The following is a 17710-nucleotide window of genomic DNA, read 5'->3' as shown; positions in this document are numbered from 1 at the left end:
TTGAACCAAAGCTATCCATATAAATGCCAAAGAATAGCGCTTAAAAAAAAAAAAAAAGAAAGAAAACATATTATAATGAATTAATAAACCAACCATGAAAAGAAAACAGACACATCATAAAACTAGTGAAATAGCAGTTACACAAACAAAACCTTGCTGATCTTTACTAATTTAGACATTCCTGAATAATGTAGTTATTAAAAATACAGCCACTCCACTTAAGTGACTCTACTCTCCATATTCATTCAAATCACTGTGTTCCAACACCAGGGGCTCTCATAAAACAATGCCCCAGAATGCACCGCAGTGGAAGGGAAGAGCAAGCAGAGAACAGCAAAAGAGTGCACAGCGGTGTCTCAGAGGCTTACAAGCATACAGGCCTGTGAGGGCAGGAAGGAGAGAAGTAAAGCGGAGGACAAGGATGGCATGGGTGACTACACTGGGTGCCAGCGTTCATTCAGCACTATGAGTGGGTGTGCTGGCTGGTGGAGGCCCATGGTTTTACACAACCATCCAGCAAAATCCACCTCCTCAACCTCGGCCCGCTTGATGAACGTGTGGCTCTGTAAATGAACATCACATGATCAATTACACCATGAGCAGGTTTTGGTGCCACGCAGTAGATTTTAATTTTATTTGCAGTACATTGTGCCTTTATTCTCACTATTTATATATCAATTTATCCCTACAAGTATTGTTTTTTGCAATGCATGATATTCTACAATGCATCATGATATTACTGTGAGAATCTACTGTCAAAACTATAAATTCAAGTTACTACAGCTAATTGCTGTCCTAACATGGCTAAAACCTGACACACTGGATATGTTGGTAACACTTTACAATTATGTATTAACTACCATGAATAAACAATGAACAATAATTTTATAACAGTATTTATTCATCTTAAGTAGTTAACTAATGTTAACTAATGATTCTTATTGCAAAGTGCTATGTCACTCCAAACAGCTCTCACTCTTTAAGTTCTATCATGTTCTTCCACTGTCTAGATGTTGTGATAAAAACTAAATTTTAATATATCTGATACCTTACAGGGAAATGTACGTACCGTCAGCATCTTAAGGTCAGCTCTGTCAGCAGGGTTCTTAATGAGGCTGTGAAAACACACAAAAAAATCATCAGTAAGACAAAATTAAATTCTGAAATCAATAAAACATTAAGCCAGAAATCTAGAGGGAGGTATTGAGGGTTTTGTATTATAGCCTTTATTGACAGTACAGTAATTACTATTACATTCACTGTTTTAATCAGTTTTTTGCATAATCAAGCTACTTTGCATAGTCTTAGGTTGCTTTCACACCTGTAGATCAAATGCTTTGTTCTTAAACAGGGATTACAATTGTTTCAGTGGTGCTTTTTATTCTTGGTGCGGTTCGCTTGCACACGGCAAAGTTTCTAAATGGACCAAAATTGTTAAAACAAGTCACATGTTAGGTAACTGTCCTCTCATTGGTTCAAAGAATTCCAGAATTCCCCTCAAAGCTGTCATCTTCCAAAACAGAATGACAACAGTATCAAGGGCTTACTGTTGTTGTTTTTTTAGATGCCATTATATTAATTCATCATTTTGTACAGGAGTCCAGGATTTGTCGGGAAAACATTTTTAAAATGCACCTAACAGTTACTAAGAAGAAGAGCAATAAGTCTGAATTATGTGTGTTGGGGCAGGTTAGCCCTCGAGAGCTAGAATGAACACCCCTGTACTATGGCCCTTTTATCATGGTCCAACTTTGCCATAGCTCGGATGCCGTTTTGTTCATCACTGAAGATTTTCGTAGATTTGTACAATAAAAACACCAGCGTAACAGCAGGAGCTCACCAGTTCTTCACACAAACTCCTCAAATCTGTGGTGAAGACGCCATGAGGCAGCTTGGGAGGTGGCTGCAGATGTAGAGACAGATGGGGAGCAGAAAAGGGGTGAAATTGAAGTGAAACTGCTACAGAAAAATACTATAAGAAGCAAAAAGAAGCAAGTTGCACGCTAAGCAAATTCTCTGACCTCATTGACAATGTAGTCCAGTAGCTCAAATATAGCCATGGCTGGCCTGCTGTCCATTCCGTGTCCTGGGGGAAAACAATTACAAGACTCAAATAAACACGCATATTATGCAGAATATAGAGAAGATCAAATGTGCATAAAACCAATGCTAGTTTGGGGAAATTAAACCACGTCTTACCGCTAACCGGTCGTCCTGGAGGCCTGGATCTTGGAGACATGCTGTGGCCTTCTGCCCCACCTGTGTCCATCACTGGCCGGCCAAATATGGCCTCGAGTTCCTTGGCATCGGGAGTGGGGATGGGGTAGCGCCCAATAGCCAGCTCAACTAGTGATAGGCCCATGCTCCACACATCCGACTGAACTGAATAGTGTGTGCCCTGGAGTCTCTCCGGCTGTCAAGGCAGAGAGCATAGAGCAAGTCAAAGCTGTACTAGGGTGGGGCGCCGCACCCTGCAGGTGGCCAGGAGGAGTGGGCTAAAACCTGGCAGCGACTTCCTCCTCTCCACAGGGAAGAATCCTGGGCACCGGCACAGGACTTGGAACGTGAAGGACTGTGGGGTTGGGGAGGGAAGTGGGAGGGTGACTCACCGACATGTACGACCGTGTTCCAACGAAGGAGTTGGCCATAGAGTCGATGAGTTGGCCACTCACGCCAAAGTCGCACAGTTTGATCTCGCCGCGCGAGTTCACCAGGATGTTAGAGGGCTTAACGTCTGTAGGAACCAGAGAGAAAGACCATGTAAGATGGATGGCCAGGGTCCAAATCCCAGCGGCACCACCTGGATTTTCATCCCTGTTCAAAGGCCTTTTTTTCCGGCATGCCCATCAAAAACATTTTGCAAGATGCTCTACTGCAAAGCTATCTCTGACAACACCGTCGCAGCAGAAAGGACAGACATGCAATCCACTTTCCACTTCCCTCCTCTTAAACACAGGGCAAGAGGAGTAAATAACAGTGCAGACATGCAACGATTCCACACATGATGGGCCCTGCTTCAGCCCTAACACCCACTGGGAGTGGACAGAGGGGGGAGAGTGGGAAAGGGAAAAAAAGGGAGGGGGTTGCAGGGTGTGGCTGCCATGTAATCACATCCGAGAGGCTGTAATTACCAGCTGGGCTCCTCGACAGCTCCTCACAAGCAGGCGAGCGCTCCCTACCACAACAGCACAACTACAGGCCTGACCCTCCCTGTCTAACCCTTTAAACCCAGTGTGGCTCCTTCAGACCCTCATACAACTCGACAGAGAATCGGATACTTTACATCTTCAGACATTGTATTACTGCTCAAATGTTGGTTATGCCACACTGAAGCTTTTTTGTATGGTAGCTTGTGATGTACTTGTAAAAAATTGCAAGTGCATTTTACATTTCATTATAGAAGCTTGACATTTGGCATTGAAATTATTTTATTCCAGTATTTCCCATACATTGATTTTTTTTTTTATTTTTTTATGGTGGCTCACCACAATATTAACACTGACCACCACAAACAGATTTTCCAAAATGCTTTGACTTCGTTGTATAAATATGAGCTCTGTACGTTTCAAAGTCAAAACGCAGCACAGTGTTTTATATTAATGCATCTTTGAAATAAGCCCCGACTGTGTTTAGAAAAGTTTGTCATTTTCATTTAATCCTTCCTACCATGCCTGATAAACTAGTGTTCATGAGCAGAGTGCTGCTTTGATTACAGCCGTTACTGGGGAAACCGCTATTTTTGCGCTCCTAAAGTGCCTCCTGCTGGCAGAGAATGAGTGTGCATTTTCAATAATCCTGTTTGCTTTTCTTTATATAGCCTACATTTTCCCCAGGTGAAGTGCTGCCACAAACTGAGCGCAAGTCTGTGGGAAGCTGCTTCGCTTCATTTAATCTCAAGTTTGCAGTTGCATGAAGGTCTCTGGTTAGTTTCAGTAAAAACCTTTGAAAACTATCTATAATAATATTTTTTAAGCTTCTTATGTGATTTCAATAGCTGCATTATGGGGTACTTCCTGCTGCCATCCAGCATGCTTATGCACACATACATTTTCTAAGATATTAACAAGGAATGATGCTCTGTGTGTACCTCTGTGCATTATTTGGTGTTTCTCCCGAAGATATGCCAGACCTCTGAGTACCTGTGGAAAGAGAGTTAGATAGATATCATCATTAGTGTTTATCTGTATGTGGTATCTGCTTTGTGATTACTGAAAGCTGAGATGCATTCGCTCACACGTGCAATAAACAGTATGGACACACATAAACAGATCTCTGCACCTTTGTTTGGACTTTGTGCTAAATTGTTTGCATTTTGTCATGAATAAATGTGAAACAGAAGTTCAACCCTATTCATTTGGAAGGCTAAGGTTAAATCCGTGTTGAAAAATGTGCATGTTTGGTGACTCTGACTTGAAAGGGTGTTTGCACATCTGTGGGTGTGGTCACAGCTTTATTATTTTGCGGTCTGTGCATAACAGTGCCAGACATGTTTAAAAGGAGGTTGTGTACTATTTTTTGGATTCTGCATTTAGACAAGAAGAATAGCAGGTTGCCCTCTGTAATTTTCATTTAATTGATTCCTATAGACGTTTCATGTACTTTTGATTTAATGGATTCCTATAGTTGTTGTTTTTTTCTATCACAAAGAACTTAATTCTTCTAATTAAAGTCAACCTAGATGGATAATTTTATTAGAAATACTTTCAAAGTGACAAGACTGAATGACCAGTTGGTCTTATGAAATCACTTTAGAGCCAAATTGGAGAAGGATCATACAGGGTAACTAACATAAGTTCATAACTATAACGGTCATCTGCACAAAACAAATGTAACTTAAAAAATACTTGTGAATCATGCATAATAACAAGAATATTGTTCACAGCAGATTTGTTTTGATCAGCAATCGCACCAGTATTTAGTTAAAAGCAGCAAATTTAGGAGAACATATCTAATGATAATATGCATACCTCAAATACACTTTGAACAAAAGTCCCAGCCAAAAACAGAGTTTGAGTGTCAACACATTCCAAACCTCAACCACCCTAACATTTCACCTGTGTCAGTACAGTTGATTTTTCATCAATCTTTAAACTTTTTTAAAATAAATTTGAGAAGGATGATAATACTTACAGCTATGCTAACTTTGCCCAAAATTTCTTCCGGGATTCTTCTGGCTTCCTTCAGCACTTGATCCAAAGAACCTCCATCCTGCAGATAAAAACATGTCAGGTGTGCTGTAACACTTTCGCTATAAACCTTAAACAACAACATTGCCCCCACCATGTGCTCCATACAGATGCTGATTTCTCCATCGCTGTAAAAGGCGCCGTAAAACCCTACAATGTATGGCGAGTTGCACTCATGTAGGACCTGCAGCTCTCGTATAATCTGGTTCCTGATGGCTGGTTTGATTTCCAAATGAATAAGCTGTGGAAAACACAGAAAGCTCAGCCTTTGAACAGAATGTTTTACCTGCCATGAGCAAACTAGCAGCAGGAGCACGAGTCCATTGAACGCTTACCTTCCTGGCCATGACCAGTCTTGAAGGTTTGTGACGGACTTTATGAACCACCCCGCCGTTACCTGCACCGAGTTCACATATGGGGTCAAAATCTTCATCTTTGAGCTCGCCCACTTGGGCTTTCTGGGTGAGGAAAGCCTCAAGACGCTTCCTCTGCTGTTCGTCTAAGTCTAACTCCCCTAACTTCCTCTGCAAGGCCTCCAGGTTGGCCCTAAAGAGAGGGGAAAAACAGGACCAGGTATGACATAACGTTACTTATGCAGGAAAGACATGAGTATGCAGGAAGGTGAGCCAAACAAGGGTCAGATGTAGCAAACTAACGTTATATACGTACTCTGCTGCTGCATCTATGGTGGTTGACTGTCCTTCTCCTGTGGGAGTTATAATCAAGGGGACCGGTCTTCTTTTTGGTGCCATACCTGTCAGTTATCTATTTCAGTGAGACCAGGTTGTCTCTGGTGACATCCAATCCTTCAACTTGCTACACAAAGCCTTTCTAAAGTTTTTGAGATTCGTAAGCACTTAATTTCAACACCCTGACATGCTTCCAGAAGCTATACCACATAATATTTCGATGTCAAGTAGAAAGAGCGAGTGTCACAGGCGCAAAAGTGCACAACATGAAATTTATTTCATCGCTGGAATGTCTCTTCGACTCGGCCTCCGGCTCGCGAGCGCTCCCATAGACAAAAGGCGGCAAAAGACAAGTCAGGCCTTGTCGTTCGCGAAACAGCAGAGCGACCGAAACGCTGTCCGAGATTTTTTTGGCCTGGAAGACCCGCGAAAACAGAAGTTGAAATTTCCCCCAAGAAAAAAAAAGGAGGGGAGAAAAAAGTCCGGCCAGGAAGCCACTATCCAACCAAGAGGAAGCGTTCAGAAGCTCTCGCGAGATCTTTCGTCAGAGCGCTCCAGTTCTCGCGAGCTTTGACAAAAAGATGAACGCTTATTTGAGTAAGAACGACATCTAGAGGTGAACTGAGTAACCGTCACATTCACGAGGAGAAGTTACCGCCACATTTCTGAAATATTTTCGCATCTCGTGTCACATTTGTTGTAATGTAATACTTGATTTTCTGCTGTATGAGCTTTCTTCATAAACCCTGGTAAGATGTGATGTTGACAATAACAATAGCTTGACAACAAAGCTGGGTAGATTACTGACAAATTGTAATCCGTCAATATACTGATTTCAAATTACGTGACAAAAATTGTAGTTAGTAACGTAATCGTTTATACGTTTCAGGTAATACTTTTAGATTACTTTTTTATCACATTGATTTAAATAGGAATCATATTGTACCATATTGATAAAAAAAATACAAAGAAAAATAAAATATATTTCATTTGTTATTATTAACAACATGAAGTATCCTACATTAAACATTACGTCAATGTTTTTTTTCCAAACTGGGGTTCATGAAAGGTTTGTAAGTTTAATAATAATAATAAAATAATTATTATTTAAATCACAATAATGTAAATTTTAAATAAATAATTTCAAAATAACAAGTTAAAATAATACACTTATTAAAATGGGAAATATATTTGTTTACCTGCATGTCATGTGACCATTAACCAACCACGAACATTCAAATGTGATTACAGGTATTTTAAAATGTAATTTAATCTAATTACAATTACTTAATTTTGTAATCAGTACCCAGCTATGCCTGATTTTATACCATACTACAGTAAAATATTCATATCTGAAAAGGTAGTGATAATTTAAAAGTAGCAAAGCTTTTTTAAAGCCAATGCAAATAACTTGGTACACTAATATGGTATCAAGTTACCAAATAACAAGTACTTATAACCGATTTTATTGTATTAAAATTATTAACTGTAGTTATGGTAATCTGGGGGGGGGGGGGCATTTTATTGTACATTGGTGTACTTGTGAAACATGTTCTTTAAGTAATCATGGCATTAAATCCAAGATTTAAAAATCACTGGAAAGACATTTATTTTAAATCAGTTTAATTAATTGCACACATAATTGACATGGGTTAGAGCTTTTACAGTTCGATTTCAGTTCAGACAGGGACAAATGAGTCACTCCTATTGTCAAATCCCACTTTGATTACTTCATAGAAGGTCACCGATGTGCATTTTAAATCCTCAGGAAGGGTTGAGAGTAGCCGATAACAAATGTGTTTTTGCCTGCTCACTGGAGGAAATTCAAAACTTGATCAAATATTTTTTATTGGCTTTTAATATGAACATATAAAAGACACAAACAAAACATTTACATCAAGAACTGCAAGCCACTGCCCATGCTGTCTTAAGCACTGTAATAAGATGGGATGCCTCCATTCCCCCCCAAAAAACCACTTAAACCTCACCTGGCTACACAGAGGCCATCTATACCTCTGAGCTGGAAATATACTGTGATCAATCACCATCCATTTATCTTTTCATTATAAGCAAATTTGCATTTTATCCACATCTAATACCTTGTTCTAGGAATCTAAAGATAGAAGTCTAAGAAGTTCCTTACCGTAATTAAATGTGAAGAATCACAAAAATGTGGCAAATTTAGGGGAACATACTACATTCAGGGCTTATTATGTGAAACCGTCAGCAGCAGCACGGATTACTCTTAAAAAATATATATAAAGGGGGAATTAAATTGGACTGTCATGTAGAGAAGATGGAAGACCATGCTGACGAATCTAAATTTACAAGTAATTTAACCCTTCATGGCGATATTGTTATGTTGAGAAATTCCCAAACACAGATAGGATACTGAGTATTCAAGTTAGAATTCAGGATTAGATGGGAAAAAAAATTAATTAAAATAAACTTTTAAATTATCACTAGTGAGTACAGCGATTTTCTCTGAAGCCTTAGAGGACAACAAAACATGCTATACACAGCAATATTTGTATGCCTTGAAAATAGATCTTAATTTCCAGATCAGAAACCTAGACTGCCTTACGTGACCTGATGATGAGGGTAATATTGTACATGATGCTAGAACCTGGTTCGAGTGTCAAGTTTAACTAAGAAGAAAATGTAAAGACAAGAAGAACACGTTCATCCCTGAGTCCTCCTCAACAGATCAGCCATCTGGATGTGCCATTTGTGTTTGGTCATTTAGCGGGAGTCTAAATCTGCCGAGGTTTAGGTCAAGTCTGCATAGTCCTGACTAAGCCCCTTATGTTCGGACTGTTGCAAATGGCTGAATGTGCGCGTTCAACAGCAGGCCGTGAGAGGACACAGCGTTATCTACCACCACAAAGAAAGCAACATGCTGGAAATTCATGAAATTGCTGCGAAATGCAAAATTAATTCAAATAAAAGAGGCAAAAACTGTTAAATCAATAAATACTCATTCTGACAAGAAATAAAGGAACATTTTTAGGATTCACTCCTGTCACAAAGTCAACAAAACATTACACAAATGTCAACACCTCCTCAACTGGCTGTAATGAACACAAACAACCTCCAAACAATGGGCTCAAACCAATCAGCCATTCGTCCAAAAAATAAAATTAAAAAAAATTCAATTGTAAAGTGAAGTCAACTGAAAAAAGTTTCAGGTTTTCAGTTCAGGTAACTTTTAATTTAGCCAATAACGTCACCTCCCCTGCTAAATAAACATTATAATTTACTACAGACACGTCTAGAAGAAAACTAAAACAACTCTTTGTCCTCTCCTCAACCTGATTTAATATTCTGCCTTTGTGTAGTTAGGACTTTAAGCAGCCGTGTACAGACTAAAACGACTGAAAGCAGTAAATGACCTGCAATTTTCTATTAAATGATCAGACATTATACATTATCATTATTGCATTAGCTATCATACAATATTTACTCGCTTACAAGCATCTCAAAATGACCATTGGTGTCAAAATTCTTTCTGAACTGAGTGTCGATTTGCGCACTACATCCAGTCAGTAGTACAGACTAGTTGAGTGACAGATTGGAGCGGAAAACTCATTGCTCGAGTCAGAATTGTTTTTAATATGATGTCTAAATGGGCAAGCACAAAATAAAGAGCAATGCATGATGCCTCTCCAGTGTTGTTGCACTTGAAAAACAAAAGGGACTGAAAACAAAACTACACCAAAAAAAAATTCAAATAAGGGATTTAACACCCTTTTAATAACCCTCTGGTCTAGTTAAGTTCGCTGTTAGACTGAGGTAGCTTGTCAACTTCTGTGAACAAAAAATATATATATATATTTTTGAGAGAGGTGGAAATTTGTCAGAAATGTCTCCAAATCACAGTAAAACAAACAGCTAACATACACATTTTATGTGGAGGACCAACCGAAAATGCCTCTGAATAGATTGTAAAAGGTTGTATGATCTTGACCCAAGGGAATGAACGTTTTTGAGATACTGTGGCTTGTCTCACAATGTTTCGAAGGCCTGAACCGCTCCAAATAAAACTAAAACTGGCAAGCTCTTAAAAGCCCAGGATGTTTAAACCCGTCAGAACACAAAGCGGCGAGGAAATCGAGGACTATAGAGTAGAACTGAAGATGGTGTTACTCTTCCATGGTCTTTAAAGGGAGAATACAGTATTAAGTTGCAGTGAATGATTGGGAATGGCTTTACGGGGCATCTACAAGTTTGTCAATGTGATGCCCGACTGCTCCAGAGGTCAGCAGCGCATGAGTGTACATGTCTGTGTGAGTGCATGTGTGTATGCATTTGAGAGAGGGCACGGGGACATGTTTCTTGAATTTCCAAGGCTCAGATCCCATCTACACCCCCCAACCAAACAAGTCTTAGTGTCCTGCCAGTCTCAGTATGCGGTGACCAGGTCTTTGTCATAATCATATCTGCCCCTTTTAGGGGCGGGGCTGTCCTGGCTGTCATCCGTGTCCTCGCTGTCCTCAGCCCCGCCCCCTCCTTCTTCCTCCGAAGAGTCATCCAGAGTCAGATCCACCACGGCTCCGCCTCCCGACCCGGCGCTGATGCTGCCGGATCCTGCCGATGCACCACCCGATCCAGACTTCCCGGTCTGGTTTGTGCCGCTGTGTGCTGGGGAGTGACCGTTCACCTCAGGAACACCTTGGATGAGAGTTATTTCCTATTAAATATTTCTTTTTGCTCAAATATAATATAATGCGAGACAAACGTGTTGAAAAGGACATTTCAGAAGGAAGAAACCTTCTTACATATATCCACCACAGGACAGTCGGGTGTGCGGCTGTTTTCCCGCTCTCTTTCCTTCTCTTTGTCATCCCTGATTGGCCTCCATGAGCCGTCAGTTAAATATTCAATCTCCTCCACATCCTCCGGCGTCTCTTTAAGGATCTCAGACAGCAACCTGAAATGGGTCACGTTTGGTGAGTTTTACTGCCTGAGCCTGCGAGAAGCGAGGAGTTTATCAACTGTGCTTACCCATCAATTGTTAGAAGCTCAAAGGGAGCGGGTTTATCACATACGGGGCAGGTCCACGTGGGTTTCTTTTCATTCATTTGCAGGAAAAAGACAGCGTCAAAACACTGCAGGTGGGCACAGGTGAGCACTCGACATGGCACTCCAAGCCTCATCTTTACCAGCTGCATTGAAAAGACACTTATTAGATCTACAACATTGCTACGATGGCTCCACAGCTAAGAGTCAACACAGAAGACAAAAACAGGACACTTACAGGACAGATGAGGGACACTCGCAGTCCCGTAGTGGCAATCTCACTCTCAGGATCAAAGCGCAACTTGTCCTGAACTGTGTGCATACAAACAAAAAATGTTTCAGTATAATATTGATGTTAAGTATTTATTTACACACACAACTGTTCTAAAGACTGTCAATGTTTTTGAAAGAAAAAGGCTAAAGGCTAAGGCTGCATTTATTTAAGTAAAAATATAGTAATATTGCAATACATTATTGCAATCTTTTTTTTGTTACTGTTCCATACAGCACACTTCCAGTTTTTCAACTGTAACCACTGATCACGCAATGTGTTTGCCCAAGGTGAGAAACTTACTGCGTTCGCGACAACGATCAGCACTCTCGACTGAGCAATGCTTCAGCTGGTTGAAGAGCTCTCCAGATGTGAACACCCTCACCAGGTACACAGCCACCGAGTACCGCTGCATCCGAAACACAGCGGTCAGTAACAACACTCTCATCTTCATCTAACATGCTCATTGACAAATACAGATACAAGAAAACAGCTCTTCGTATGAAGTCTCTGTACCTTTCCAAAGTTGCCCCATGTGATGGTGACTCTGTTAGTGACTGTGGAGAGGTGTAACCAGGGTGTGATGTTGACGGGTCGACAGGGCCGCCGTGGCTCAACACCCGGTTTATTGGAGGGATAGTAACCCTGAACAAAAAGTAGTAATGTACATAAGTGAATTAATAATTTACAGCAGCAAGTTATACAATATTCTAAGAGAACCTTTTAAAACACAACAGACGCGTTCAGAAAAGTTTAACAGGGCAGAGAGAGTGCGAGCGCGCGAGAGAGCGAGCCGTCTTCAAAAAACACGAGCGCTGTCTTGCTTCTCTCTCCTTCGCGCATATTAATCAATTGACACGATGGTGTCAATGTTTAAGTCATTTAAAATGAGAATGTAAGTGTGCTCACCCCATTTTTGTTTGTAAGGAAAATTATTGCAATATATATCGCAGAAAAATAAAATATCGCAATGTCATTTTTTCCCAATATCGTGCAGCCCTAATGCTAAGAAAATGCTAAAAAAGTTATTTATATAAAGCAATTTAGATTTCCGATCATCATGAGGGGTGAAACCAACACACTCCCTGTTCTTTCAGTCTAATCGAATGCACAACACTTACCGGTACATGACAGTAGGACTGATTGACTTTCACAGCAATATTGGGAGGATACTGGTCCTCCTGAACACCGATAGAGTCTGTGTAGCAGATTCTAGAAGAACAGGATATGTTAGCATGCAATAAATGCATCTCTGACTCCAAAACTTGATGTACAGACATGATTTAGCTGAATGGCGTACCTGAGAACAACTTGAACTGATTTCATCCCTGGGCGAAGTTCACTGTGTATGTGTAAGAAAAAATGTTATAAGTAAACAATCGAAGATGCTTAATATTCTTTTGTATTTTGAGAGTTTAAATTAATGTTTAGACTTTTTTTCTAGTAAATAATCTAGAAATACCACAATTACCTAAAAATAAGTGTTGCCAAAATAATTAATAAAAAACCATGGGAAGCTGCATTGAAATTTGAAAGTTGGGCATCTGTTAAAATCTTTTTTTTTTTACACATTTATAATCCATATAGGCCTGATCATTTTATAATCATCAAATTGCATGTGTGTGTATGTATATATATATATATATATCTATATATGTGTGTGTGTGTGTGTGTGTGTGTGTGTGTGTGTGTGAGAACTAGAGCTGAAGATCTTGGGCTTAATTTATATAATTTTTCACAGGCTCAGGCTGGGCTCAGGCTTGTGCTCCGGTTTGTGAGGCAAACGAGCGGTTATGTGTAACGGAGGCTTGCCTCTGGCGATTACGTTTTGGTTGGACCAGCAACTAAAGCGAAGTGTGAGGTGTGGAAAGTGTTTTGTCCATGTTTATAATGAGAATAACAATTTTATAATGACGCACCATCAGTGAGCGTAGGAACGCGCTGAAGCCATCTACTACATTCTTGACAAAAGGCAAAAGAGCTGTATGTGTGCGCACATTTGAATAATGTCGGGCTGTAAACGAGTTCTGGCTTTTACAAAGCTGTCAATCAAAATGTACTTGTCGGGCTTTTGCCGAAACCTGTCAGCTTGGGTTCTGATTACAGCTCTAGTGTGTACACCCTGTTTCCTAAACATCAGCTCTGTTATTGGTCATTGATTGATTGCTAAATAAAGCCACCAGTTAGTAATGTGACTTTTCTTACCTGGAATTCCGGATCTGTTCCACTTGACTTGTTGTTAATTCAAAAACACATTGACTTTCTTGCAGCTTCTCGCTGTTCTGTGCGACTGCAAAGAGTGACAAAAACATAATTAGCTCACTTAATGGCTTCCTTGTTGGCTATACACACCTTTTATAATTGGGTTATTATTTAATCATAATAAGGGGACTCACTTAGTTCTGTGGGTGGCAGCAGTGTTTCTAGGTTGTGGTAGAACGGTAGGGGCACCAATTTGACTTCTGCCACAGGAGGCGGAGCTGGTTTGGGGATGCTGTTGAGGTAGTCTGTGCCCTGGGCCGTGCCTCTAGGCGAGGAGTTAAGGGCAGGATAGTTTACGGGCACAGACTCAGGTCGTCGAGCTCCAAGCCAGGCCGTGGATTTGGGGAACCGTGTCTCATAGAGCTGTCGCACGTTCTTTAGAAGCTCCGGACTGTATTCGGTCTGCACAAGCCGAAGAGCTCTTCCAACTAAATCCTGCTTCAACCCACTTTTGCTGCGGCCCATCGAGGCCAGCAGCGACTGCAGATCAGACACACGGAAACTCTTCACCATGTTCTGGGGAGACAAAAACAGCCCATGAGAATGAGAAATGGGGAAATGCAACAAAGAATTCAATATCTGGGTTGTCAACCAAATTGTTGTCTGTTCGATTTCCAAAAGAGAACAAATCAAGAACCCGGGACCTGTTCACATCAGCTCAAATGTTGGTCTTTAAAATACCTTCCAGTTTTCATTTGATAGAAAAGCAGACTTTTGCGCAACTTTGTTTCTTAACCGCTCGTCACAGAAAATTCTGTCAATAATCATCAAATACAGGACTGCCAAGTCTGTGTTCTTCATTTGCTATTCACTGTTGCTCCGCAGAGTACTCGGTCCATTATTGGTTGGCCAGTTGTCTTCGCAATTTGTTGTAAAAGAGATTAAAACACTTCTCTGTAAAAAAAATGTGATTACTAATCCCAGCCTAAACAGACACATTAGCAGCCATAAATCAAAATGTTTATCGTACGTAACTTTCACAATAAATATTAATCTTCTGTATATTAGGTGCACATAAAGTTGATTAAAATATAAGCATCTACTAAAATTTCATAACAACTAAAAATACACAATACTTTTCAAAAGTTGTTTATATTGTTTTGACTTTCACAATTCAATGCCAAGACAATCCTCAAGCTTCAAAATGACCTCAGTCTCCAGTTTACTATGACTGAACCTCTGCAGGCCAATGACACCCTCCATATAAACACTACACAAAAAGCAGTTCTGCAAATCAGGTAAAACAAGCATGTTCGTAATCATGCTGGACTACTGAATATCAGCATGGCTGCGATCAGCTGCTGCTATTCAATAGTAAAACGGTCTTGCACAAATTAAAATTATTTATCTTTTCAAGAAACCCACATGCATCATTTGTGCAAGTGACTATACACCTACACTAACCTACAGCACTTCAAAAAGTGTGGAAGTGTGTTGATGTTTAGAGATACATGGATGAAATGCACGTGTGGTTTGAAAAGGCAAAGACTGTTTTGTTATTTTGTATTGTGCAGTCTAATCATTCATACCACAGGCAGCGCGCCCTCGCGCGCGCGCGCACACACACAAACACTAGCTTTGGTCTCAAAGCCTGGTGAGCTGTCTAACCAAACTGCGTTTCGGACATCAAATGCACATTCAGAACCTTCAAAAATTCGAATCTAACGTTAGATCGCGCCAAAATATGCTGAATATATAAACAGCTCATTTGGTTTTGAGACAAAACCATTGACATACACACTTATACATATTACCAACGCACTTTACAGACTGCCACAAGTCCTGAATGAGCACCAAATACGACAGTATGAAATTTAACTTAAGTTGTTTGAATAAGCACCGCTTCGAACTCGCCTGGCTCCTTTTACTTTCACTATTTAAAAAAAAATCTCATCTACTCACCATCGCTTCTACCAGTTCGGCCGCCATCTTCGCAGAGCAGCCCCGCGAGAGCATGAAGCGAAAGGCAACGGCTGGCCAATGAGAAGCCGGGAAGGCGTTCGTTGACCGCCGCCGGTGTCCAATCAGCACTGCGGGTTGTCCATAAGTAGGCGGGGTCGTTTGCGAAGAGGCGTGACGGCGAGCTTTAAAAGGGACAGTGCGGTGCAAAAAAAGAGAACTTAAAGCAAGGTCTACCTTTTCTGATAGGCCTCTGGTGCTTGTAAACCTACCCATCGTGGCTTGAACTTCACAGTCTGATTTGCCCACTTTAATAGTCTGGCGTGAGAGCGAAAGCACATTGCGTTTTGCATTCAGATGTGATGAGAGAGGTGGGTTTCCCGCGACAAGTGGAAAAGGAGCGCATGGCTCCGTTCGATCCATTCCGTGCGGCAGAATCCACTTCATGAGTTGTAAAAACCATGATATTGAGGTCTGAATGCTTTGTGTAATTTAAGTCATAAAATGACAACACACACTAAAACAACTATCACACATATCCACACGCGTTAACAGTGTGCTTTTCAGTGTAATACAACGAACACATTTGTTCACTGAGGACAGTTGGGTAAACCCATCTGGAAAATCCACAAGAAGCTGAATCCACAATCCTCAGGAAACTCCAACCCGGGTTTTTCTTTATTATATGTGGTGGGGGAGGGGACGCAGAAAATGTTTGAGGTCAATTTTCTGAGGTAAAAATAAAGCATCAAAGGCAAAATTGGAAATATACTGGTACGTTGTTCCTTTAACAAGCAAAGTTGAGTATAAAATACTTATATTAAAACAAGAATAATAGCGTTATCATGGTGGAACTGTACAGATATGTGTCCTCAAATCATACTGAAATCTCATAAGCAAGTTGAGCCTTACTTATTCACCCTCATGTTGCTCCAAATTCCTATTACATTCTTTCTTTTGTGGAAACACAAATGGGGAAGGTGTGTATAATTACAGGGTTATTCCTTTCACTTTCATTTTATAGAAAAACAAACAACGAAAGTCAATTGTGACTGAGTATGTTTACATCTATATTTGTGTGTGTTTGTCTGTGTTTGTGTGTTTCGCTGAAGAAAGAAAGTTGTTTTTAACATCATAAAGCTCATTAAAAGATGACAGGATTTTAATTATTGGTGGAACACTTTCTTTGAGGAAACCACATGTTAACTTCCCTGTTTTGGCAGAAGATGGCACTCCAGTCTAACAATGCTTTACAAAAAGTCTCTTTAAAATGGTTTGAAGTTTCAAGAAGTGGAAAACAACTAAGGAAATTTACAGATTAACTAATTTAGGATGACAATCAAATGATCCAATCTGCTCAACCACAAGCTAACAATGAAGTAACAAAATCAGGTTAACTATTAATTATTAACTATTAATTGTAATTTAACATTTTATAATATCTGTTCTGTTGAATTTAGCAAATTTCAACATATTTCCATAGCTCTTTGTTTCCAGAAGAATTGTGCATACACTTAAAGAGGTCATATGATGCAAATTTCAAGTTTTCCTTTCTCTTGGGAATGTTACAAGCTAATTTGTGAATAGATAAGATCCCTAAAGTTGGAAAGACTAAAGTCCCAAACCCAAAGTGATATTCTATTTAAAAGTTAAGACTTGTCCACAACCCCCTAAAACACCTAATTTTAACACGGCCTCACATGTCTATGGAAGATTTGCATAACACGCCCCAAATGTTTACGCAAAGAAAGAAGACGTAACTGATTCTTGCTGCCACTGCCATGTCGCGGAGACGCTGTTTCATTGCGAAAGCAAAAATACTTTCTTTTTTCTTCCAAAAGAGGACACAACTAGAAATCAGTGGTTAAGTTGTTTTTACAACACTGTTAAAGCGACCCCATTTAAATAAAAAAGAGTATTCTGTTTATTTTTATTATGATGAAGACATTCTTTAATAAGACATAGAAGATGAAGAGAAGCAACAAGTATTCAAAATGGAAGATGTAAATATATTTAAAGAAACAAATTATAGCAAAATGTAATCCGAAATAGCATTCAAAAAATAAACAGTGATATAAAATTAATATATAACATTTATATTTCTTTGTAAAATAATTAAATTTTTCTAGAATAACCTTGACATTAACAGTCAGCTACATTGTCTTTATGGGTTAGAAATATGTTAATGGCACGTACAAATTATACATTGAAAAGAAAAACCAATAGCTGTGTAGCTCTTTGAGTCTTTTCTTTATTTGTATGTGTATAAAAAAAAAATATATATATATAAAAAAAAAACATTTAATTAAACCTTGATTCCAGCACATTTATATAAAATTTATGCATTTAGCAGACACTTTTATCCAAAGCAACTTACAGTGCAT

At 39.7% G+C, this 17710-nt stretch overlaps 1 protein-coding gene and 1 pseudogene across 1 annotated transcript; both read right to left on the bottom strand.

Moving 5' to 3' along the window:
- Positions 1-7: 7 nt before the first annotated feature.
- LOC113080509 (dual specificity mitogen-activated protein kinase kinase 2-like) lies at positions 8-6398 on the bottom strand (annotated as a pseudogene).
- Positions 6399-7706: 1308 nt separating this feature from the next.
- LOC113080508 (E3 SUMO-protein ligase PIAS4-like) lies at positions 7707-15434 on the bottom strand. The gene is made up of 11 exons (XM_026252662.1): positions 15330-15434; positions 13562-13943; positions 13371-13455; positions 12466-12507; positions 12287-12377; positions 11682-11810; positions 11469-11574; positions 11133-11206; positions 10880-11040; positions 10654-10805; positions 7707-10546 (listed from the first exon to the last, which is right to left on the bottom strand). Exons 1-11 carry the CDS (start codon positions 15381-15383, stop codon positions 10278-10280), a joined length of 1545 nt encoding a protein of 514 aa, XP_026108447.1. The 5' UTR covers positions 15384-15434; the 3' UTR covers positions 7707-10277.
- Between the last annotated feature and the right edge of the window lie 2276 nt (positions 15435-17710).

The sequence above is a fragment of the Carassius auratus genome, unplaced genomic scaffold (assembly GCF_003368295.1).
Source record: "Carassius auratus strain Wakin unplaced genomic scaffold, ASM336829v1 scaf_tig00031463, whole genome shotgun sequence".
Lineage (NCBI taxonomy): Eukaryota > Metazoa > Chordata > Actinopteri > Cypriniformes > Cyprinidae > Carassius > Carassius auratus.
The sequence above is the reverse complement of the archived record's forward strand: the minus strand, read 5'-3'. Positions and strand labels throughout refer to the sequence as shown.